Raw genomic sequence first — 18,229 nt, forward strand, 5'->3', positions numbered from 1 at the left:
TCATTTTATTGTAGGATAAGCATTTCATTAAAATGTAAATCTTTTTTGTACATAATTAACCTCTATTGATGCTATGTTTTTTGTCTCTATTATTACAGGATTTTGATAAGACAAGCCTCCTAGAAGAATTCTTGCGAGAAATATTACTTGCTAAAAATTCACTTCAGCTACAGCGTCTCTACTCTGAGTACAAAGAACAGCTGGATGCAAACATCATAGAAACAATATAGTGCAGTATATTTAAAAATGAAAGATAGAATGATTATAAGTAGATTTTATTTGAATGTTTTCATGTACACAAGACTTGCCAAAAGAATTATTGCAGATGTACATAGGTTTTTTCTTTTTTCCTTAAAGTAAAAAATGTAGGTTTTTCAATGCTGCATGTTCCCTAATATATTGAACTTTTTTTTAATTTACATTTTATATAGAATTTTTAGCTTTTTGAAAGTACAGTGTATCCAGTTTTTATATTAATAAAAAGCAGGCTACAGTATTGAGTGTAAGAACCTGTTTATGTACAGTGAATTAAAGCATCCCAACCTGTGAGTGCAAAACCTATTAATGTGCTTAGCTTTTAGTGTACATTCCATCAAGGAATGCTGTATAGGAAGTCAATAGTTTAACCTCTTTAGAGATCTAAAGTTATGGGAAGCAGGCTTGTAAGCTATAATTTAACTTCAACAACAACAAAAAAATAATTTCCAAGGTATGGATCACTGCCATTGACATCTCTGCCTTAAAGGAATTCTTTTTAGTAAGGAAAATCAACTGATTTTAACACTGCCTAACTTACTGTCAAACTGCCATATGCATTACGATGCTCCAGACACTGCCAGTGGAAACTGTCCACATACATCAAGTGCTTAAGATCATACCATGTTAAAAGCCTGTAACTGTTACATTGTTAGAGTACGTGTTTTAGCTGTAGTATTTATATCCTTGGCTATACTTCACTGCCGCTCACAAAAAGGGAATCATGTCAAAAAAGGTGTTTACTTAAGATGAGCATCATCAATTTTATCTAATTATAGAGTGTCAGCTGGGATTTCATTGTGTTAAAAAATTATTCATGTATGTATTTTTAAGCTAGGATATATTTCATATTCATTGTTGAATGTTCAGTCAAGTGTAGATTTCAGAAATTTTTGAAATAGTTTCTTCCTTGCATGTATGTCTAGCTGATCATTCCAGTGTGTGCTTTGACCTTTTTGTGATAGACAGATACAATCATATGTTAGGGACAATAACCAGAAACATATAAAGCTGTCTTTTGTATGATAATAATGAATAGTCATCTGTTTTTGTATGAGCATGAAATGAAGTAAAAGTTGTTCCATATATAGTTATTTATAACCTGTGTACTATGTAACTTCTTTCTAACACTTACATGGAGAGAATACATTAGTTGTAATTTTGTCATTGCAAACATTTTCCTTATTGCATACTGTACCTAAAGACATCATTCCACTTGTAATTAATTATATGTATTTTAAAAGGAGTTTTTGTTGTAACACTAACATTCTTTTTCCAAACAACAAAATTCTTATGAAAACCTCAAACAAGACTGGCTACTCAAACTGTAATAATGTACAAATGTGTCAACAGTCCAAATGGTTCAGTTACTGGGGCTTCCTTACAGAGATAAATTGTTTACTCTTGAATATAATGAAACATAACTTTCATTATCTACAGTTTTAATGTAACCTCACTTGAGTGACCAAGATTAGGTACTTGCATAACAATGTTATGATTTACATATGTGAATAGTAAACTGAAACTTCATAAATTGAAAACCCTAATAGTAAGATACTCTAGTCAGAGCCACAGATAAGGCAATGTGTCCTTAAAATTACATAAAAAAGTTGGTAACTAGGCCTTGGGCATTGTTTTTTCATTCTGTCATAACTTAAAAAGAGTTGAAATAGTACCCAGCATTTTGGTAAATGCAGTGGATGTGTTCTTAGACCTTGTAAAGAGATTTTAAAATTTTTTCCATATATGTGTCTGTCTCTGCACAGCTATCTGCTAAAATCTATCACTGGTAGTTCATTCCCAGTTTAATAGGTGGATCAGTAACATATAATGTATGTAACCTCTAAACAACACCCACACATGTCCTCAACCGAGCATGAAAGAAGGACTTCCACATTGAAAAAAGAGCCTCTAACTTTTCCCTTTATATGCTAAAGTTGATTCATCAAGTGAGACCAGCGTCTCCATTTGCACCACCTTTGTACACAAAATATTTCCATTTTTATAGAAATATCCTTTACCCTCCTTAGTTTTCTCACTACATCTATCCATCTCTTGTGCAGTCTACTCTCTTCTTTGTAACTTTTACAGAACTATTGTATATCTTCTTGACAGACCTATCCACTGTATGTTTTGTATGACCATACCATCCTAAAAGATTTCCATACCTTTCTGCTGACTTCACATCATTCTCCATTCAGCCTATCCTGAATCCAGTAATTATTGCTATAGGACTCCACCTGCTTAAGGTTACACTGCAAGTGAAAAGTCAATTTTGACAAGGCTGTACTATCATCATTTGATGATAATACTTATCACTTAAAAGGAATCCATCCTGGACAGGGTGTCCTGGGACTGTATTATCAAAATTATGAATATTTATGCAAGTTATCTGTTTTGCCACTCCTATCCTCCTTTATACACTTATAGTTCACATCCTTAAATTGCCATTGGCAATGGTTTTTCATGCAAGCTTCTTGCAGTGTTTAGAAGCAATGAGATAAAAGAGGAAATGCATGATGGACATAAGACTAGAAATGCTGTGGAAGAGAAGAAAGGAATGTACCAGTGGAAGTTTAACAATCGAGGAGGGAAGAATATAAGTGAATGTTAAGAGGCTGAATGCAGAAAGCAAAGAAAGAGTAGATGAAGATTTTGGAAGAAGTTAGAAAGTTGGGGAAAATAAGAAATTGCACTGGAAAGGGGAGAAATAGGTGGATGTAAGAGTGGAAATGTAAATGCAAGATGTAAGGATGGGGAGCTGCTGAACCAAAAGGAGGAAGTGAAAGAAGATGGCAAGAATAATCTGAATAAGTCATGAATGTGGGAGATGAGGCAGCAGTTGTTACATGCATGGGTATGGAGGATGGAAGAAAAAACACAAGTGCAGAGGTCTATAAAAAGAGGGGATATAAAATGTGCAACAATAGGGTAGAAGGTAGGAAAGGCACCTAGGGTAGATGGAATTATGGCTGAAATGTTGAAGTATGGAGGAGAAAGTGTGATAGAGTGGATGCATTTGATATGTAATTTAGCATGAAAACATAAGGTTGTGCCTGAGGATTGGGTGAAAGCTATTATTTTCCTCTATTGAAAGGTGAAGATGCTAAGGATGTATGTAGCAATTCTGGGGGAATAGGTCTTAAGCATACCAGGAAAAGTGTTTACAAAGAGAAGTTTTATGCAGATTTTATGGATCTAGAGAAAGTGTTTGATAAAGTTGAGTGAAATGCTTTATGGGATGTGTTTAGGATATATGGAGTAAGGGGAAAACTGTTTGATGGTGTGAAAGCCTTCTATACAGGAGCAAATGCATGAGTAATAAAGGATGGAGAATTGATCAAAAGTTTTGATATACATGGAGGTGTGAGGTAGGGCTGTGTGATTTCACCAAAGAACTGGTGACTGGGAATACCTGGTTTAAAAAGTGTACATGTGTAAGTAGGAGAGATGGCCAGAGAGCATTATTGGATTACATGTTAACTGATAGGCGTGCGAATGAGAGACTTTTGGATGTTAATGTGCTGAGAGGTGCAACTGGAGGGATATCAGATCATTATCTTGTGGAGGTGAAGGTGAAGATTTGTAGAGGTTTTCAGAAAAGAAGAGAGAATGTTGGAGTGAAGAGAGTGGAGAGAGTGAGCGAGTTTGGGAAGGAGACTTGTGTGAGGAAGTACCAGGAGAGACTGAGTCCAGAATGGAAAAAGGCGAGAACAAAGGACGCAAGGGAAGTGGAATGTATTTAGGGAAGCAGTGATGGCTTGCGCAAAAGATGCTTGTGGCATGAGAAGCGTGGGAGGTGGGCAGATTAGAAAGGGTAGTGAGTGGTGGGATAAAGAAGTAAGATTATTAGTGAAAGAGAAGAGAGAGAGGCATTTGGATGATTTTTGCAAGGAAATAATGCAAATGACTGGGAGATGTATAAAAGAAAGAGGCAGGAGGTCAAGAGAAAAGTGCAAGAGGCAAAAAAGAGGGCAAATGAGAGTTGGGGTGAGAGAGTATCATTAAATTTTTGGGAGAATAAAAAGATGTTTTGGAAAGAGGTAAATAAAGTGCATAAGACAAGGGAACAAATGGGAACATCAGTGAAGGGGGCTAATGGGGAGATGATAAGTAGTGGTATTGTGAGAAGGAGATGGAGTGAGTATTTTGAAGGTTTGTTGAGTAAGTTTGATGACAGAGTGGCAGATATAGGGTGTTTTGGTCAAGGTGGTGTGCAAAGTGAGAGGGTTAGGGAGAATGATTTGGTAAACAGAGAAGAGGTAGTAAAAGCTTTGAGGAAGATGAAAGCCGGCAAGGGAGCGGGTTTGGATGGTATTGCAGTGGAATTTATTAAAAAAGGGGGTGACTGTATTGTTGACTGGTTGGTAAGGTTATTTAATGTATGTATGACTCATGGTGAGGTGCCTGGGGATTGGCAGAATGCTTGCATAATGCCATTGTACAAAGGCAACGGGGATACGAGTGAGTGCTCAAATTACAGAGGTATAAGTTTGTTGAGTATTCCTGGGAAATTATATGGGAGGGTATTGATTGAGAGGGTGAAGGCATGCACAGAGCATCAGATTGGGGAATAGCAGTGTGGTTTCAGAAGTGGTAGAGGATGTGTGGATCAGGTGTTTGCTTTGAAGAATGTATGTGAGAAATACTTAGAAAAGCAAATGGATTTGTATGTAGTATTTATGGATCTGGAGAAGGCATATGATAGAGTTGATAGAGATGCTCTGTGGAAGGTATTAAGAGTATATGGTGTGGGAGGTAAGTTGTTAGAAGCAGTGAAAAGTTTTTATCGAAGATGTAAGGCATGTGTACGTGTAGGAAGAGAGGAAAGTGATTGGTTCTCAGTGAATGTTGGTTTGCGGCAGGGGTGCGTAATCTCTCCATGGTTGTTTAATTTGTTTATGGATGGGGTTGTTAGGGAGGTGAATGTAAGAGTTTTGGAAAGAGGGGCAAGTATGCAGTCTGTTGTGGATGAGAGAGCTTGGTAAGCGAGTCAGTTGTTGTTCACTGATAATACAGCCCTGGTGGATGATTCGGGTGAGAAACTGCAGAAGCTGATGACTGAGTTTGGTAAAGTGTGTGAAAGAAGAGAGCTGAGAGTAAATGTACAGTAGGATTGAGGGAGTTGAGTTTGAATGGAGAAAAACTGGAGGAAGTGAAGTGTTTTAGATATCTGGGAATGGATTTGGCAGCGGATGGAACCATGGAAGCGGAAGTGAATCATAGGGTGGGGGACGAGGCGAAAGTTCTGGGAGCGTTGAAAACTGTGTGGAAGTCGAGAACGTTATCATGGAAAGCAAAAATGGGTAAGTTTGAAGGAATAGTGGTTCCAACAATGTTATATGGTTGTGAAGCATGGGCTATAGATCAAGTTGTGCAGAGGAGGGTGGATGTGCTGGAAATGAGATGTTTGAGGACAATATGTGGTGTGAGGTGGTTTGATCGAGTAAGTAATGAAAGGGTAAAAGAGATGTGTGGTAATAAAAAGAGCATGGTTGAGAGAGCAGAAGAGGGTGTTTTGAAATGGATTGGTCACATGGAGAGAATGAGCGAGGAAAGATTGACCAAGAGGATATATGTGTCAAAGGTGGAGGGAACGAGGAGAAGTGGGAGACCAAATTGGAGGTGGAAAAACGGAGTGGAAAAGATTTTGAGTGATCGGGGCCTGAACATGCAGGAGGGTGAAAGGCATGCAAGGAATAGAGTGAACTGGAACGATGTGGTATACCGGGGTCAATGTGCTGTCAATGGATTGAACCAGGGCATGTGAAGCGTCTGGGGTAAACCATGGAAGGTTTTGTGGGGCCTGGATGTGGAAAGGGAGGTCTGGTTTCGGTGCATTATACATGACAGATAGAGACTGAGTGTGAACAAATGTGGCCTTTGCTGTCTTTTCCTAGCGCTACATCGCGCACATGCGGGGGAGGGGGTTTTCATTTCATGTGTGGCCATGTGGTGATGGGAATGAATAAGGGCATACAGTATGAATTATGTACATGTGTATATATGTATATGTCTGTGTGTGTATGTATATATATGTATACGTTGAGATGTATATGTATCTATATGTGCATGTGTGGGCGTGTATGTGTATACATGTGTATGTGGGTGGGTTGGGCCATTCTTTTGACTGTTTCCTTGTGCTACCTCGCTAACGCGGGAGACAGCAACAAAGTATAATAAATAAATAAATAAATGAATAAATAATAGTGATGGTGTGATAAGAGTGATGAAAGCAAAACTAAAGTAAAGAGATGGAGTATTGTGCTGAAGTGGCCAGTAACAAGCCTGTTTGCAGGTGATACTGTGTTGTTTGCCGAGTGAAAAGAAGTTGCAGAAGATTGTAAGTGTGTTTTATGATGCTTGTTAGCAAAGACAACTGAAGTTAAATGCCAGTAAAATACAGTAATAGTGCCTCACCCACACATGGACTATTAGCATTCTGTCCACAAATATATGATCTCTCCTTATCATACATAACATTAGACAAAACTTAAGTCCCACAGTTCATTCTTCACAACTCTTAAATTTTCCTGTGGTGAGCACTGTGCATTAGCCCCTGCCTTTTGACAAAATGGTAGAAGCAATAGATAAAATTGGTAGGAAGGAATATTTAGGCAGGAGCATTAGTTAGAAACAATAGTAGTAGTAGATAGTAGTATTACCCAGGAGCATTAGGTAGTAATCAGAGTGAACTTTAGATAGCAGCCCCTGCAAACACTTCGACAGAGTTGCCCTCTACCAGTGGCCTATTAAGGGTGAGGCACTAAAGGCTAATAAGAGGTGTCATATAGTTCACTAGTTATGGAAACATTATTGCTGTGGCCACCCCCTTTAGGTAGTTCCAGGTGGGAAGAAGCATCAAAGATTATTTATTTATTTATTTATTATCTTCTGTTTCCCCTTATAGAAAGTTAAAATACAGGGAGGGGAGGGTTTCTAGCCCCCCACTCCCGTCCTCTTTAGTCGCATTCTACGACATGTGAGGAATGCGTGGGAAGTATTCTTTCTCCCCTATCCCCAGGGATTGATAAAGGCAGACAGTATGAATTATGTACATGTGTATATATGTATATGTCTGTGTGTGTATATATATGTATATGTCGAGATGTATAGGCATGTATATTTGCGTGTGTGGACGTGTATGTATACACATGTGTATGTGGGTGGGTTGGGCCATTCTTTCGTCTGTTTCCTTGCGCTACCTCACTAATGCAGGAGACAGCGACAAATCAAAATAAATAAAAATATATATAAATGAATAATTTATTATACTTGAATGCCATTTCCCATGCCAGCGAGGTAGTGCCAGGAAACAGATGAAGAATGGCTTATCCACTCATATACACATGTATATACATAAACGCCCATACACGTACGTATACATATCAAAATATACACATGTACTCATTCATACTTGCTTGCCTTCATCCATTTCTGTTGCTACCCCATCCCACAGGAGACATCATCACTACCCCCTACATCAATGAGGTACCTCTAAAGAAAAAGAAAAAAAAAAAGAAAAAAAAAACCACATTCCTTCACACTTTCTCTAGCTGTAATGTATTATGCACCGAAACCACATCTCCCTATCCACATCCAAGCCCCACAGACCTTAGTTACCCAGACATTTTACATCCATCCTCCTCTGTACAACCCTATCTATAGCCCATGCCTTGCAACCATATAATATTGTTGGAACTACTATTCCTTCAAACATACCCATTTTTGCTCTCTGTAATAACACTCTCTCCTACACATTCTTCATTGCTCCCAAAACCTTCGCCCCCTCCCCCACCCTGTGACTCACTTCCACTTCCATGGTCCCATTCACTGCTCAGTCCACTCACTGATTTCTAAAACACTCTCCACTTTCTCCAATTTGTCTCCATTCAAACTTGCATCCCAATTAACTTGTTCCTCAACCCTACTGAACCTAATAGCCTTCCTCTTATTCACATTTACGCTCAACTTTCTCCTTTTACACACTTTTCCAAACTGTCACCATTTGCAGTTTTTCACTTGAATCAGCCACGAGAGCTGTATCATCGGCAAACAACTGACTTCCCAGTCCCTCTCATCCCCAACAGACTGCATACTTGCCCCTCTCTCCAAAACTCTTGCATTTACTTCCCTAATCACCCCATCCATAAGCCAATTAAACAACCATGGGGACATTGCATACCCCTGCTGCAGACCGACCTTCACTGGGAACCAATCACTCTCCTATCTTCCTACTCGTACACATGCCTTACATCCTTGGTAAGAACTTTAAACTGCTTCTTGCACCTTACCTTCAAACACCATATACTCTTAAGACCTTCCACAAAGCATCGCTATCAACCCTATCATATGCCTTCTCCAGATCCATAAATGCTACATACAAATCCATCCATTTTCCTAAGTATTTTTCACACATTCTTCAAAGCAAACACCTGATCTAAATATCCTCTACCACTTCTGAAACCAAACTGCTCATCCGCAATCTGATGCTCTGTACATGCCTTCACCCTCTCAATCAATACCTTCCCATATGATTTCCCAGGAATACTCAACAAACTTATACCTATGTAGTTTGAACACACCTTTATCCCCTTTGCCTTTGTACAATAGCACCATGCATGCATTCCACCAATCCTCAGACACTTTACCATGATTCATACATACACTGAATATCTTTACCAAGCAATCACCAACACAGTCACCCCCTTTCTTAATGAATTTTACAGCAATACCATCCAAACCTGCAACCTTGCCAGATTTCATCTTCCGCATAGCTTTCACTACCTCCTATCTCTTAACCAAATCATTCTCCCTGACCCTCTCATTTCGCACATCACCCCGACAAAAACACCCTACATCTGCCATTCTATCATCAGCCATATTCAACAAACCTTCAAAATACTACCTGTTATTACTTCCCCTGCCCCCTTTACTGATGTTCCCATTTGTTCTCTTGTCTTACGCATGTTATTCACCTCCTTCAAAAACATCTTTTTATTCTCCATAAAGTTTAATGATACTCTCTCACCTCTTTTTCAACTCTTGCAGCTTCCTCTTAATTTTCTGCCATTTTATTTTATACATCTCCCAGTCATTTGCACTCCTTCCTTGTATCAACCAAATGCTTCAATTTTCTTTTTCACAAACAAATTTACTTCTTCCCACCACTCACTACCCTATCTAATCTGCCCACCTCCCACCTTTCTCCTGTCACATGCATCTTTTGCACATGCCATCACTGCTTCCCTAAATACATCCCATTCCTCACCCACCCCCTCATGTCATTTGCTCTCACCTTTTGCGAAATGTGAAAGTACAGATTTTGCAAAGCCCTGAAGAAAGAGAGAAGAAAGTGCAATAAACTGTGTTTTGGATGTAGGGGAGAAAGACTGGAAGAAGTAAAGAGAATTTAAGTATTTTGGGGATGTCTTGGGTAAGTCTGGTGGTATAGAAGGAGAGATAAGGGAGAGAGCAGAACACAGTAGAAGAGCCACTTGATCACTTAACAGAATAATGAAGGGTTGAAGTGTAAGTATGGAAGTCAAAAAAGGATAAAGGGACAGCATAGTCCTCCTGACCCTGACCTATACAGCCAAAATCAAGGCTGTGGAAATTAGCTATTTGAGAGGGGTATGTGGTATGACTAGATGGAATGAAGTAACAATGAGATGGATGAAAGATTTGTATGGCATGGAATGCAAGGGGAATGAATTGTGGAGTTGTAGTGTGTATGAAACATACTATTTTCAGGTGGTTTGGGCATGTGGAAAGAATGTTAGATGGGGAGTTTACAAGATAAGCATATGACTGAGCAATTAAAGAAATTGCTGTGAGAGGAGGACTACCTGTGAAAGGATAAAATAAAGTGGAAGAGTATTGGAGGGAGAGGAATGCATGGAATGGTTATGCAAAGACGGCATGTAAGCAGAGGTACAAGTGGAGACTTTTGCTGTGGACACCTATTCCCTCTGGGAATAAGTGTCAAGGATATAGATAGATTGTAAAGGTGTGCATGATACACTGAATCATAGTTCATTATATGTGATAGTAAGAGACAGTATGTCCAAATGAAGTAACTGTTTATCTGATCTTGAACCTACCTTGCTGAGGGAAAGGTGAAAGGGGTATACCTGGTTTAAAAAGAGATATACATAAGTATACATATGTAAGGAGGAGAGATGGCCAGAGAGAGTTATTGGATTACATGTTAATTGATAGGTGCATGAAAGAGAGACTTTTGGATGTTAATGTGGTGAGAGGGGCAAATGGAGGGATGTCTGATCATTATCTTGTGGAGGCAAAGCTGAAGATATGAGGTTTTAAGAAAAGAAGAGAGAATGTTGGGGTGAAGAGAGTGGTGAGAGCAAGTGAGCTCAGAAGAGAAACTTGTGTGAGGAAGTACCAGGAAAGATTGAGTGCAGAATGGAAAAAGGTGAGAACAAATGAAGTAAGGGGAGTGGAGGAGGAATAGGATGTATTTAGGGAAGCAATGATGGCTTATGCAAAAGATGCCTGTGGCATGAGAAAGGTGGGAGGTGGGCAGATTAGAAAGGGTAGTGAGTGGTGGGATGATGTAAGATTGTTAGTGAAAGAGAAGAGAGATGCATTTGGATGATTTTTGCAGGAAAATAGTGCAAATGATGGGGAGATGTATTAAAGAAAGAGGCAGGAGGTCAAGAGAAATGTGCAAGAGGTGAAAAAGAGGGCAAATTAGAGTTGGAGTGAGAGAGTATCATTAAATCTTAGAGAATAAAAAGATGTTATGGAAAGAGGTAAATAAAGTGCATAGGGCAAGACAACTAATGGGAACCTCAGTCAAGGGGGCTATTGGGGAGGTAATAACAAATAGTGGTGAAGTGAGAAGATGGAGGGAGAATTTTGAAGGTCTGTTGAATGTGTTTGATGACATAGAGTGGCAGATATAGGGTGTTTTGGTCGAGGTGGTGCGTGAAGTGAGAGGGTCAGGGAGAAGGGTTTGGTAAATAGAGAAGAGGTAGTGAAACCTTTGTGGAAGATGAAAGCTGGCAAGGCGACGGGTTTGGATGGTGGTGCAGTGGAATTTATTAAAAAGGGAAGTGACTATGTTGTTGATTAGTTGGTAAGGATATTCAATATATGTATGGTTCATGGTGAAGTGCCTGAGGATTAGCAGAACACTTGCATAGTGCCTTTGTACAAAGGCAAAGGGGATAAAGGTGAGTGCTCAAATTACAGAGGTATAAGTTTTCTAAGTATCCCTGGGAAATTATATAGGAGGGTATAGGCATATACGGAGCATCAAAATGGGGAAAAGCAGCATGGTTTCAGAAGTGGTAGAGGATGTGTGGATCAGGTGTTTGCTTTGAACTATGTATGTGAGAAATACTTAGAAAAGCAAATGGATTTGTATGTAGCATTTATGGATCTGGAGAAAGCATATGACAGAGTTGATAGAGATGCTCTGTGGAAGGTATTAAGAATATATGGTGTGGGAGGCAAGTTGTTAGAAGCAGTGAAAATTTTTTATTGAGGATGTAAGGTATATGTATGAGTAGGAAGAGAGAAAAGTGATTGGTTTTCAGTGAACGTTGGTTTGTGGCAGGAGTGCGTGATGTCTCCATGGTTGTATAATTTGTTTATGGATGGGGTTGTTAGGGAGGTAAATGCAAGAGTTTTGGAAAGTGGGGCAAGTATGAAATCTGTTGTGGATGAGCAAGCCTGGGAAGTGAGTCAGTTGTTGTTCGCTGATGATACAGAACTGGTGGCTGATTCGGGTGAGAAACTGCAGAAGCTGGTGACTGAGTTTGGTAAAGTGTGTGAAACAAGAAAGCTAAGAGTATATGTGAATAAGAGCAAGGTTATTAGGTACAGTAGGGTTGAGGGACAAGTCAATTTGGAGGTAAGCTTGAATGGAGAAAAACTGGAGAAGTGAAGTGTTTTAGATATCTGGGAGTGGATTTTGCAGCAGATAGAACCATGGAAGCGGAAGTGAATCATAGGGTGGGGGAGGGGGCGAAAGTTCTTGGAGCGTTGAAGAATGTGTGGAAGTCGAAAACATTATCTCGGAAAGCAAAAATGGGTATGTTTGAAGGAATAGTGGTTCCAACAATGTTATATGGTTGCGAGGCATGGGCTTTAGATAGAGTTATGCAAAGGAGGGTGGATGTGATGGAAATGAGATGTTTGAGGACAATGTGTGGTGTGAGGCTGTTTGATCGAGTAAGTAATAATAGGGTAAGAGAGATGTGTGGTAATAAAATGAGTTTGGTTGAGAGAGAAAAAGAGCGTGTTTTGAAATGGTTTGGGCACATGGAGAGAATGAGTGAGGAAAGATTGACCAAGAGGATATATGTGTCGGAGGTGGAGGGAACGAGGAGAAGTAAGAGACCAAATTGGAGGTGGCAAGATGAAGTGAAAAAGATTTTGAGTGATCGGGGCCTGAACATGCAGGAGGGTGAAAGGCGGGCAAGGAATAGAGTGAATTGGATCGATGTGGTATACCGGGGTTGACGTGCTGTCAGTGGATTGAATCAGGGCATGTGAAGCGTCTGGGGTAAACCATGGAAAGTTGTGTGGGGCCTGGATGTGGAAAGGGAGCTGTGGTTTCGGGCATTATTGCATGACAGCTAGAGACTGAGTGTGAACGAATGGGGCCTTTGTTGTCTTTTCCTAGCGCTACCTTGCACACATGAGGGGGGAGGGGGATGGTATTCCATGTGTGGCGAGGTGGCGATGGGAATGAATAAAGGCAGTGTGAATTGTGTGCATGGGTATATATGTATGTGTCTGTGTGTATATATATGTGTGCATTGAGATGTATAGGTAGGTATATTTGTGTGTGTAGACGTGTATGTATATACATGCGTATGGGGGTGGGTTGGGCCATTTCTTTCGTCTGTTTCCTTGTGCTACCTCGCAAATGCAGGAGACAGCGACAAAGCAAAATAATAATATATATATATATATATATATATATATATATCCCTGGGGATAGGGGAGAAAGAATACTTCCCACGTATTCCCTGCGTGTCGTAGAAGGCGACTAAAAGGGGAGGGAGCGGGGGGCTGGAAATCCTCCCCTCTCAATTTTTTTTAATTTTCCAAAAGAAGGAACAGAGAAGGGGGCCAGGTGAGGATATTCCCTCAGTGGCCCAGTTCTCTGTTCTTAACGCTACCTCGCTAACGCGGGAAATGGCGAATAGTTTGAAAAAAAAAAAAAAAAATTTATATATATATATATATATATAGTCGCCTTCTACGACACGCAGGGAATACGTGGGAAGTATTCTTTCTCCCCTATCCCCAGGGATAATATATATATATATATATATATATATATATATATATATATATATATATATATATATTGTATAAACTTTCTAAAATGGGAAACAGAAGAAGGAGTCACGCGGGGAGTGCTCATCCTCCTCGTAGGCTCAGAGTGGGGTGCCTAAATGTGTGTGGATGTAACCAAGATGTGAAAAAAGGAGAGATAGGTAGTATGTTTGAGGAAAGGAACCTGGATGTTTTGGCTCTGAGTGAAACGAAGCTCAAGGGTAAAGGGGAAGAGTGGTTTGGAAATGTCTGGGGAGTGAAGTCAGGGGTTAGTGAGAGGACAAGAGCAAGGGAAGGAGTAGCAATACTCCTAAAACAGGAGTTGTGGGAGTATGTGATAGAATGTAAGAAAGTAAATTCCCGATTAATATGGGTAAAATTGAAAGTTGATGGAGAGAGGTGGGTGATTATTGGTGCATATGCACCTGGGCATGAGAAGAAAGATCATGAGAGGCAGGTGTTTTGGGAGCAGCTAAATGAGTGTGTTAGCGGTTTTGATGCACGAGACCGGGTTATAGTGATGGGTGATTTGAATGCAAAGGTGAGTAATGTGGCAGTTGAGGGAATAATTGGTATGCATGGGGTGTTCAGTGTTGTAAATGGAAATGGTGAAGAGCTTGTAGATTTATGTGCTGAAAAAGGACTGATGATTGGGAATACCTGGTTTAAAAAGCGAGATATACATAAGTATACTTATGTAAGTAGGAGAGATGGCCAGAGAGCGTTATTGGATTACGTGTTAATTGACAGGCGTGCGAAAGAGAGACTTTTGGATGTCAATGTGCTGAGAGGTGCAACTGGAGGGATGTCTGATCATTATCTTGTGGAGGCTAAGGTGAAGATTAGTATGGGTTTTCAGAAAAGAAGAGTGAATGTTGGGGTGAAGAAGGTGGTGAGAGTAAGTGAGCTTGGGAAGGAGACCTGTGTGAAGAAGTATCAGGAGAGACTGTGTACAGAATGGAAAAAGGTGAGAACAATGGAAGTAAGGGGAGTGGGGGAGGAATGGGATGTATTTAGGGAATCAGTGATGGATTGCGCAAAAGATGCTTGTGGCATGAGAAGAGTGGGAGGTGGGTTGATAAGAAAGGGTAGTGAGTGGTGGGATGAAGAAGTAAGAGTATTAGTGAAAGAGAAGAGAGAGGCATTTGGACGATTTTTGCAGGGAAAAAATGCAATTGAGTGGGAGAAGTATAAAAGAAAGAGACAGGAGGTCAAGAGAAAGGTGCAAGAGGTGAAAAAAAGGGCAAATGAGAGTTGGGGTGAGAGACTATCAGTAAATTTTAGGGAGAATAAAAAGATGTTCTGGAAGGAGGTAAATAGGGTGCGTAAGACAAGGGAGCAAATGGGAACTTCAGTGAAGGGCGTAAATGGGGAGGTGATAACAAGTAGTGGTGATGTGAGAAGGAGATGGAATGAGTATTTTGAAGGTTTGTTGAATGTGTCTGATGACAGAGTGGCAGATATAGGGTGTTTGGGTCGAGGTGGTGTGCAAAGTGAGAGGGTTAGGGAAAATGATTTGGTAAACAGAGAAGAGGTAGTAAAAGCTTTGCGGAAGATGAAAGCCGGCAAGGCAGCAGGTTTGGATGGTATTGCAGTGGAATTTATTAAAAAAGGGGGTGACTGTATTGTTGACTGGTTGGTAAGGTTATTTAATGTATGTATGACTCATGGTGAGGTGCCTGAGGATTGGCGGAATGCGTGCATAGTGCCATTGTACAAAGGCAAAGGGGATAAGAGTGAGTGCTCAAATTACAGAGGTATAAGTTTGTTGAGTATTCCTGGTAAATTATATGGGAGGGTATTGATTGAGAGGGTGAAGGCATGTACAGAGCATCAGATTGGGGAAGAGCAGTGTGGTTTCAGAAGTGGGAGAGGATGTGTGGATCAGGTGTTTGCTTTGAAGAATGTATGTGAGAAATACTTAGAAAAGCAAATGGATTTGTATGTAGCATTTATGGATCTGGAGAAGGCATATGATAGAGTTGATAGAGATGCTCTGTGGAAGGTATTAAGAATATATGGTGTGGGAGGCAAGTTGTTAGAAGCAGTGAAAAGTTTTTATCGAGGATGTAAGGCATGTGTACGTGTAGGAAGAGAGGAAAGTGATTGGTTCTCAGTGAATGTAGGTTTGCGGCAGGGGTGTGTGATGTCTCCATGGTTGTTTAATTTGTTTATGGATGGGGTTGTTAGGGAGGTAAATGCAAGAGTCTTGGAAAGAGGGGCAAGTATGAAGTCTGTTGGGGATGAGAGAGCTTGGGAAGTGAGTCAGTTGTTGTTCGCTGATGATACAGCGCTGGTGGCGGATTCATGTGAGAAACTGCAGAAGCTGGTGACGGAGTTTGGTAAAGTGTGTGGAAGAAGAAAGTTAGGAGTAAATGTGAATAAGAGCAAGGTTATTAGGTACAGTAGGGTTGAGGGTCAAGTCAATTGGGAGGTGAGTTTGAATGGAGAAAAAATGGAGGAAGTGAAGTGTTTTAGATATCTGGGAGTGGATCTGGCAGCGGATGGAACCATGGAAGCGGAAGTGGATCATAGGGTGGGGGAGGGGGCGAAAATTTTGGGAGCCTTGAAAAATGTGTGGAAGTCGAGAACATTATCCCGGAAAGCAAAAATGGGTATGTTTGAAGGAATAGTAGTTCCAACAATGTTGTATGGTTGCGAGGCGTGGGCTATGGATAGAGTTGTGCGCAGGAGGATGGATGTGCTGGAAATGAGATGTTTGAGGACAATGTGTGGTGTGAGGTGGTTTGATCGAGTAAGTAACGTAAGGGTGAGAGAGATGTGTGGAAATAAAAAGAGCGTGGTTGAGAGAGCAGAAGAGGGTGTTTTGAAATGGTTTGGGCACATGGAGAGAATGAGTGAGGAAAGATTGACCAAGAGGATATATGTGTCGGAGGTGGAGGGAACGAGGAGAAGAGGGAGACCAAATTGGAGGTGGAAAGATGGAGTGAAGAGGATTTTGTGTGATCGGGGCCTGAACATGCAGGAGGGTGAAAGGAGGGCAAGGAATAGAGTGAATTGGAGCGATGTGGTATACCGGGGTTGACGTGCTGTCAGTGGATTGAATCAAGGCATGTGAAGCGTCCGGGGTAAACCATGGAAAGCTGTGTAGGTATGTATATTTTGCGTGTGTGGACGTGTGTATGTACATGTGTATGGGGAGGGTTGGGCCATTTCTTTCGTCTGTTTCCTTGCGCTACCTCGCAAACGCGGGAGACAGCGACAAATTATAAAAAAAAAAAAAAAAAAAAAAAAAAAATATATATATATATTTTTATTTTATTATTTTATTATACTTTGTCGCTGTCTCCCGCGTTTGCGAGGTAGCGCAAGGAAACAGATGAAAGAAATGGCCCAACCCCCCCCCCCATACACATGTATATACATACGTCCACACACGCAAATATACATACCTACACAGCTTTCCATGGTTTACCCCAGACGCTTCACATGCCTTGCTTCAATCCACTGACAGCACGTCAACCCCGGTATACCACATCGCTCCAATTCACTCTATTCCTTGCCCTCCTTTCACCCTCCTGCATGTTCAGGCCCCGATCACACAAAATCTTTTTCACTCCATCTTTCCACCTCCAATTTGGTCTCTCTCTTCTCCTTGTTCCCTCCACCTCCGACACATATATCCTCTTGGTCAATCTTTCCTCACTCATCCTCTCCATGTGCCCAAACCACTTCAAAACACCCTCTTCTGCTCTCTCAACCACGCTCTTTTTATTTCCACACATCTCTCTTACCCTTACGTTACTCACTCAATCAAACCACCTCACACCACACATTGTCCTCAAACATCTCATTTCCAGCACATCCATCCTCCTGCGCACAACTCTATCCATAGCCCACGCCTCGCAACCATACAACATTGTTGGAACCACTATTCCTTCAAACATACCCATTTTTGCTTTCCTAGATAATGTTCTCGACTTCCACACATTCTTCAAGGCCCCCAGGATTTTCGCCCCCTCCCCCACCCTATGATCCACTTCCGCTTCCATGGTTCCATCCGCTGCCAGATCCACTCCCAGATATCTAAAACACTTCACTTCCTCCAGTTTTTCTCCATTCAAACTCACCTCCCAATTGACTTGACCCTCAACCCTACTGTACCTAATAACCTTGCTCTTATTCACATTTACTCTTAACTTTCTTCTTCCACACACTTTTCCAAACTCAGTCACCAGCTTCTGCAGTTTCTCACATGAATCAGCCACCAGCGCTGTATCATCAGCGAACAACAACTGACTCACTTCCCAAGCTCTCTCATCCCCAACAGACTTCATACTTGCCCCTCTTTCCAAAACTCTTGCATTTACCTCCCTAACAACCCCATCCATAAACAAATTAAACAACCATGGAGACATCACACACCCCTGCCGCAAACCTACATTCACTGAGAACCAATCACTTTCCTCTCTTCCTACACGTACACATGCCTTACATCCTCGATAAAAGCTTTTCACTGCTTCTAACAACTTGCCTCCCACACCATATATTCTTAATACCTTCCACAGAGCATATCTATCAACTCTATCATATGCCTTCTCCAGATCCATAAATGCTACATACAAATCCATTTGCTTTTCTAAGTATTTCTCACATACATTCTTCAAAGCAAACACCTGATCCACACATCCTCTAC

At 40.8% G+C, this 18,229-nt stretch overlaps 1 protein-coding gene and 1 long non-coding RNA gene across 4 annotated transcripts in view; one reads left to right on the forward strand and one right to left on the reverse strand.

The window, feature by feature from the left end:
- The window catches only part of Hira (histone cell cycle regulator-like protein), a 539,085-nt gene extending 537,744 nt beyond the window's left edge, over positions 1-1,341 (forward strand). For both annotated transcript variants that reach the window (XM_071678795.1, XM_071678796.1), the window contains exon 18: positions 99-1,341. In XM_071678795.1, the coding sequence (XP_071534896.1) occupies positions 99-230 (132 nt within the window). In that variant the 3' untranslated portion in view covers positions 231-1,341. The remainder of the gene's footprint in view (positions 1-98) is intronic.
- LOC139757878 (uncharacterized) overlaps positions 1-18,229 on the reverse strand; it is a 222,664-nt gene that overhangs the window by 104,191 nt on the left and 100,244 nt on the right. The gene's annotated exons all lie outside the window — the stretch shown is intronic.

Source organism: Panulirus ornatus, chromosome 28, assembly GCF_036320965.1.
Source record: "Panulirus ornatus isolate Po-2019 chromosome 28, ASM3632096v1, whole genome shotgun sequence".
Taxonomy (NCBI): domain Eukaryota; kingdom Metazoa; phylum Arthropoda; class Malacostraca; order Decapoda; family Palinuridae; genus Panulirus; species Panulirus ornatus.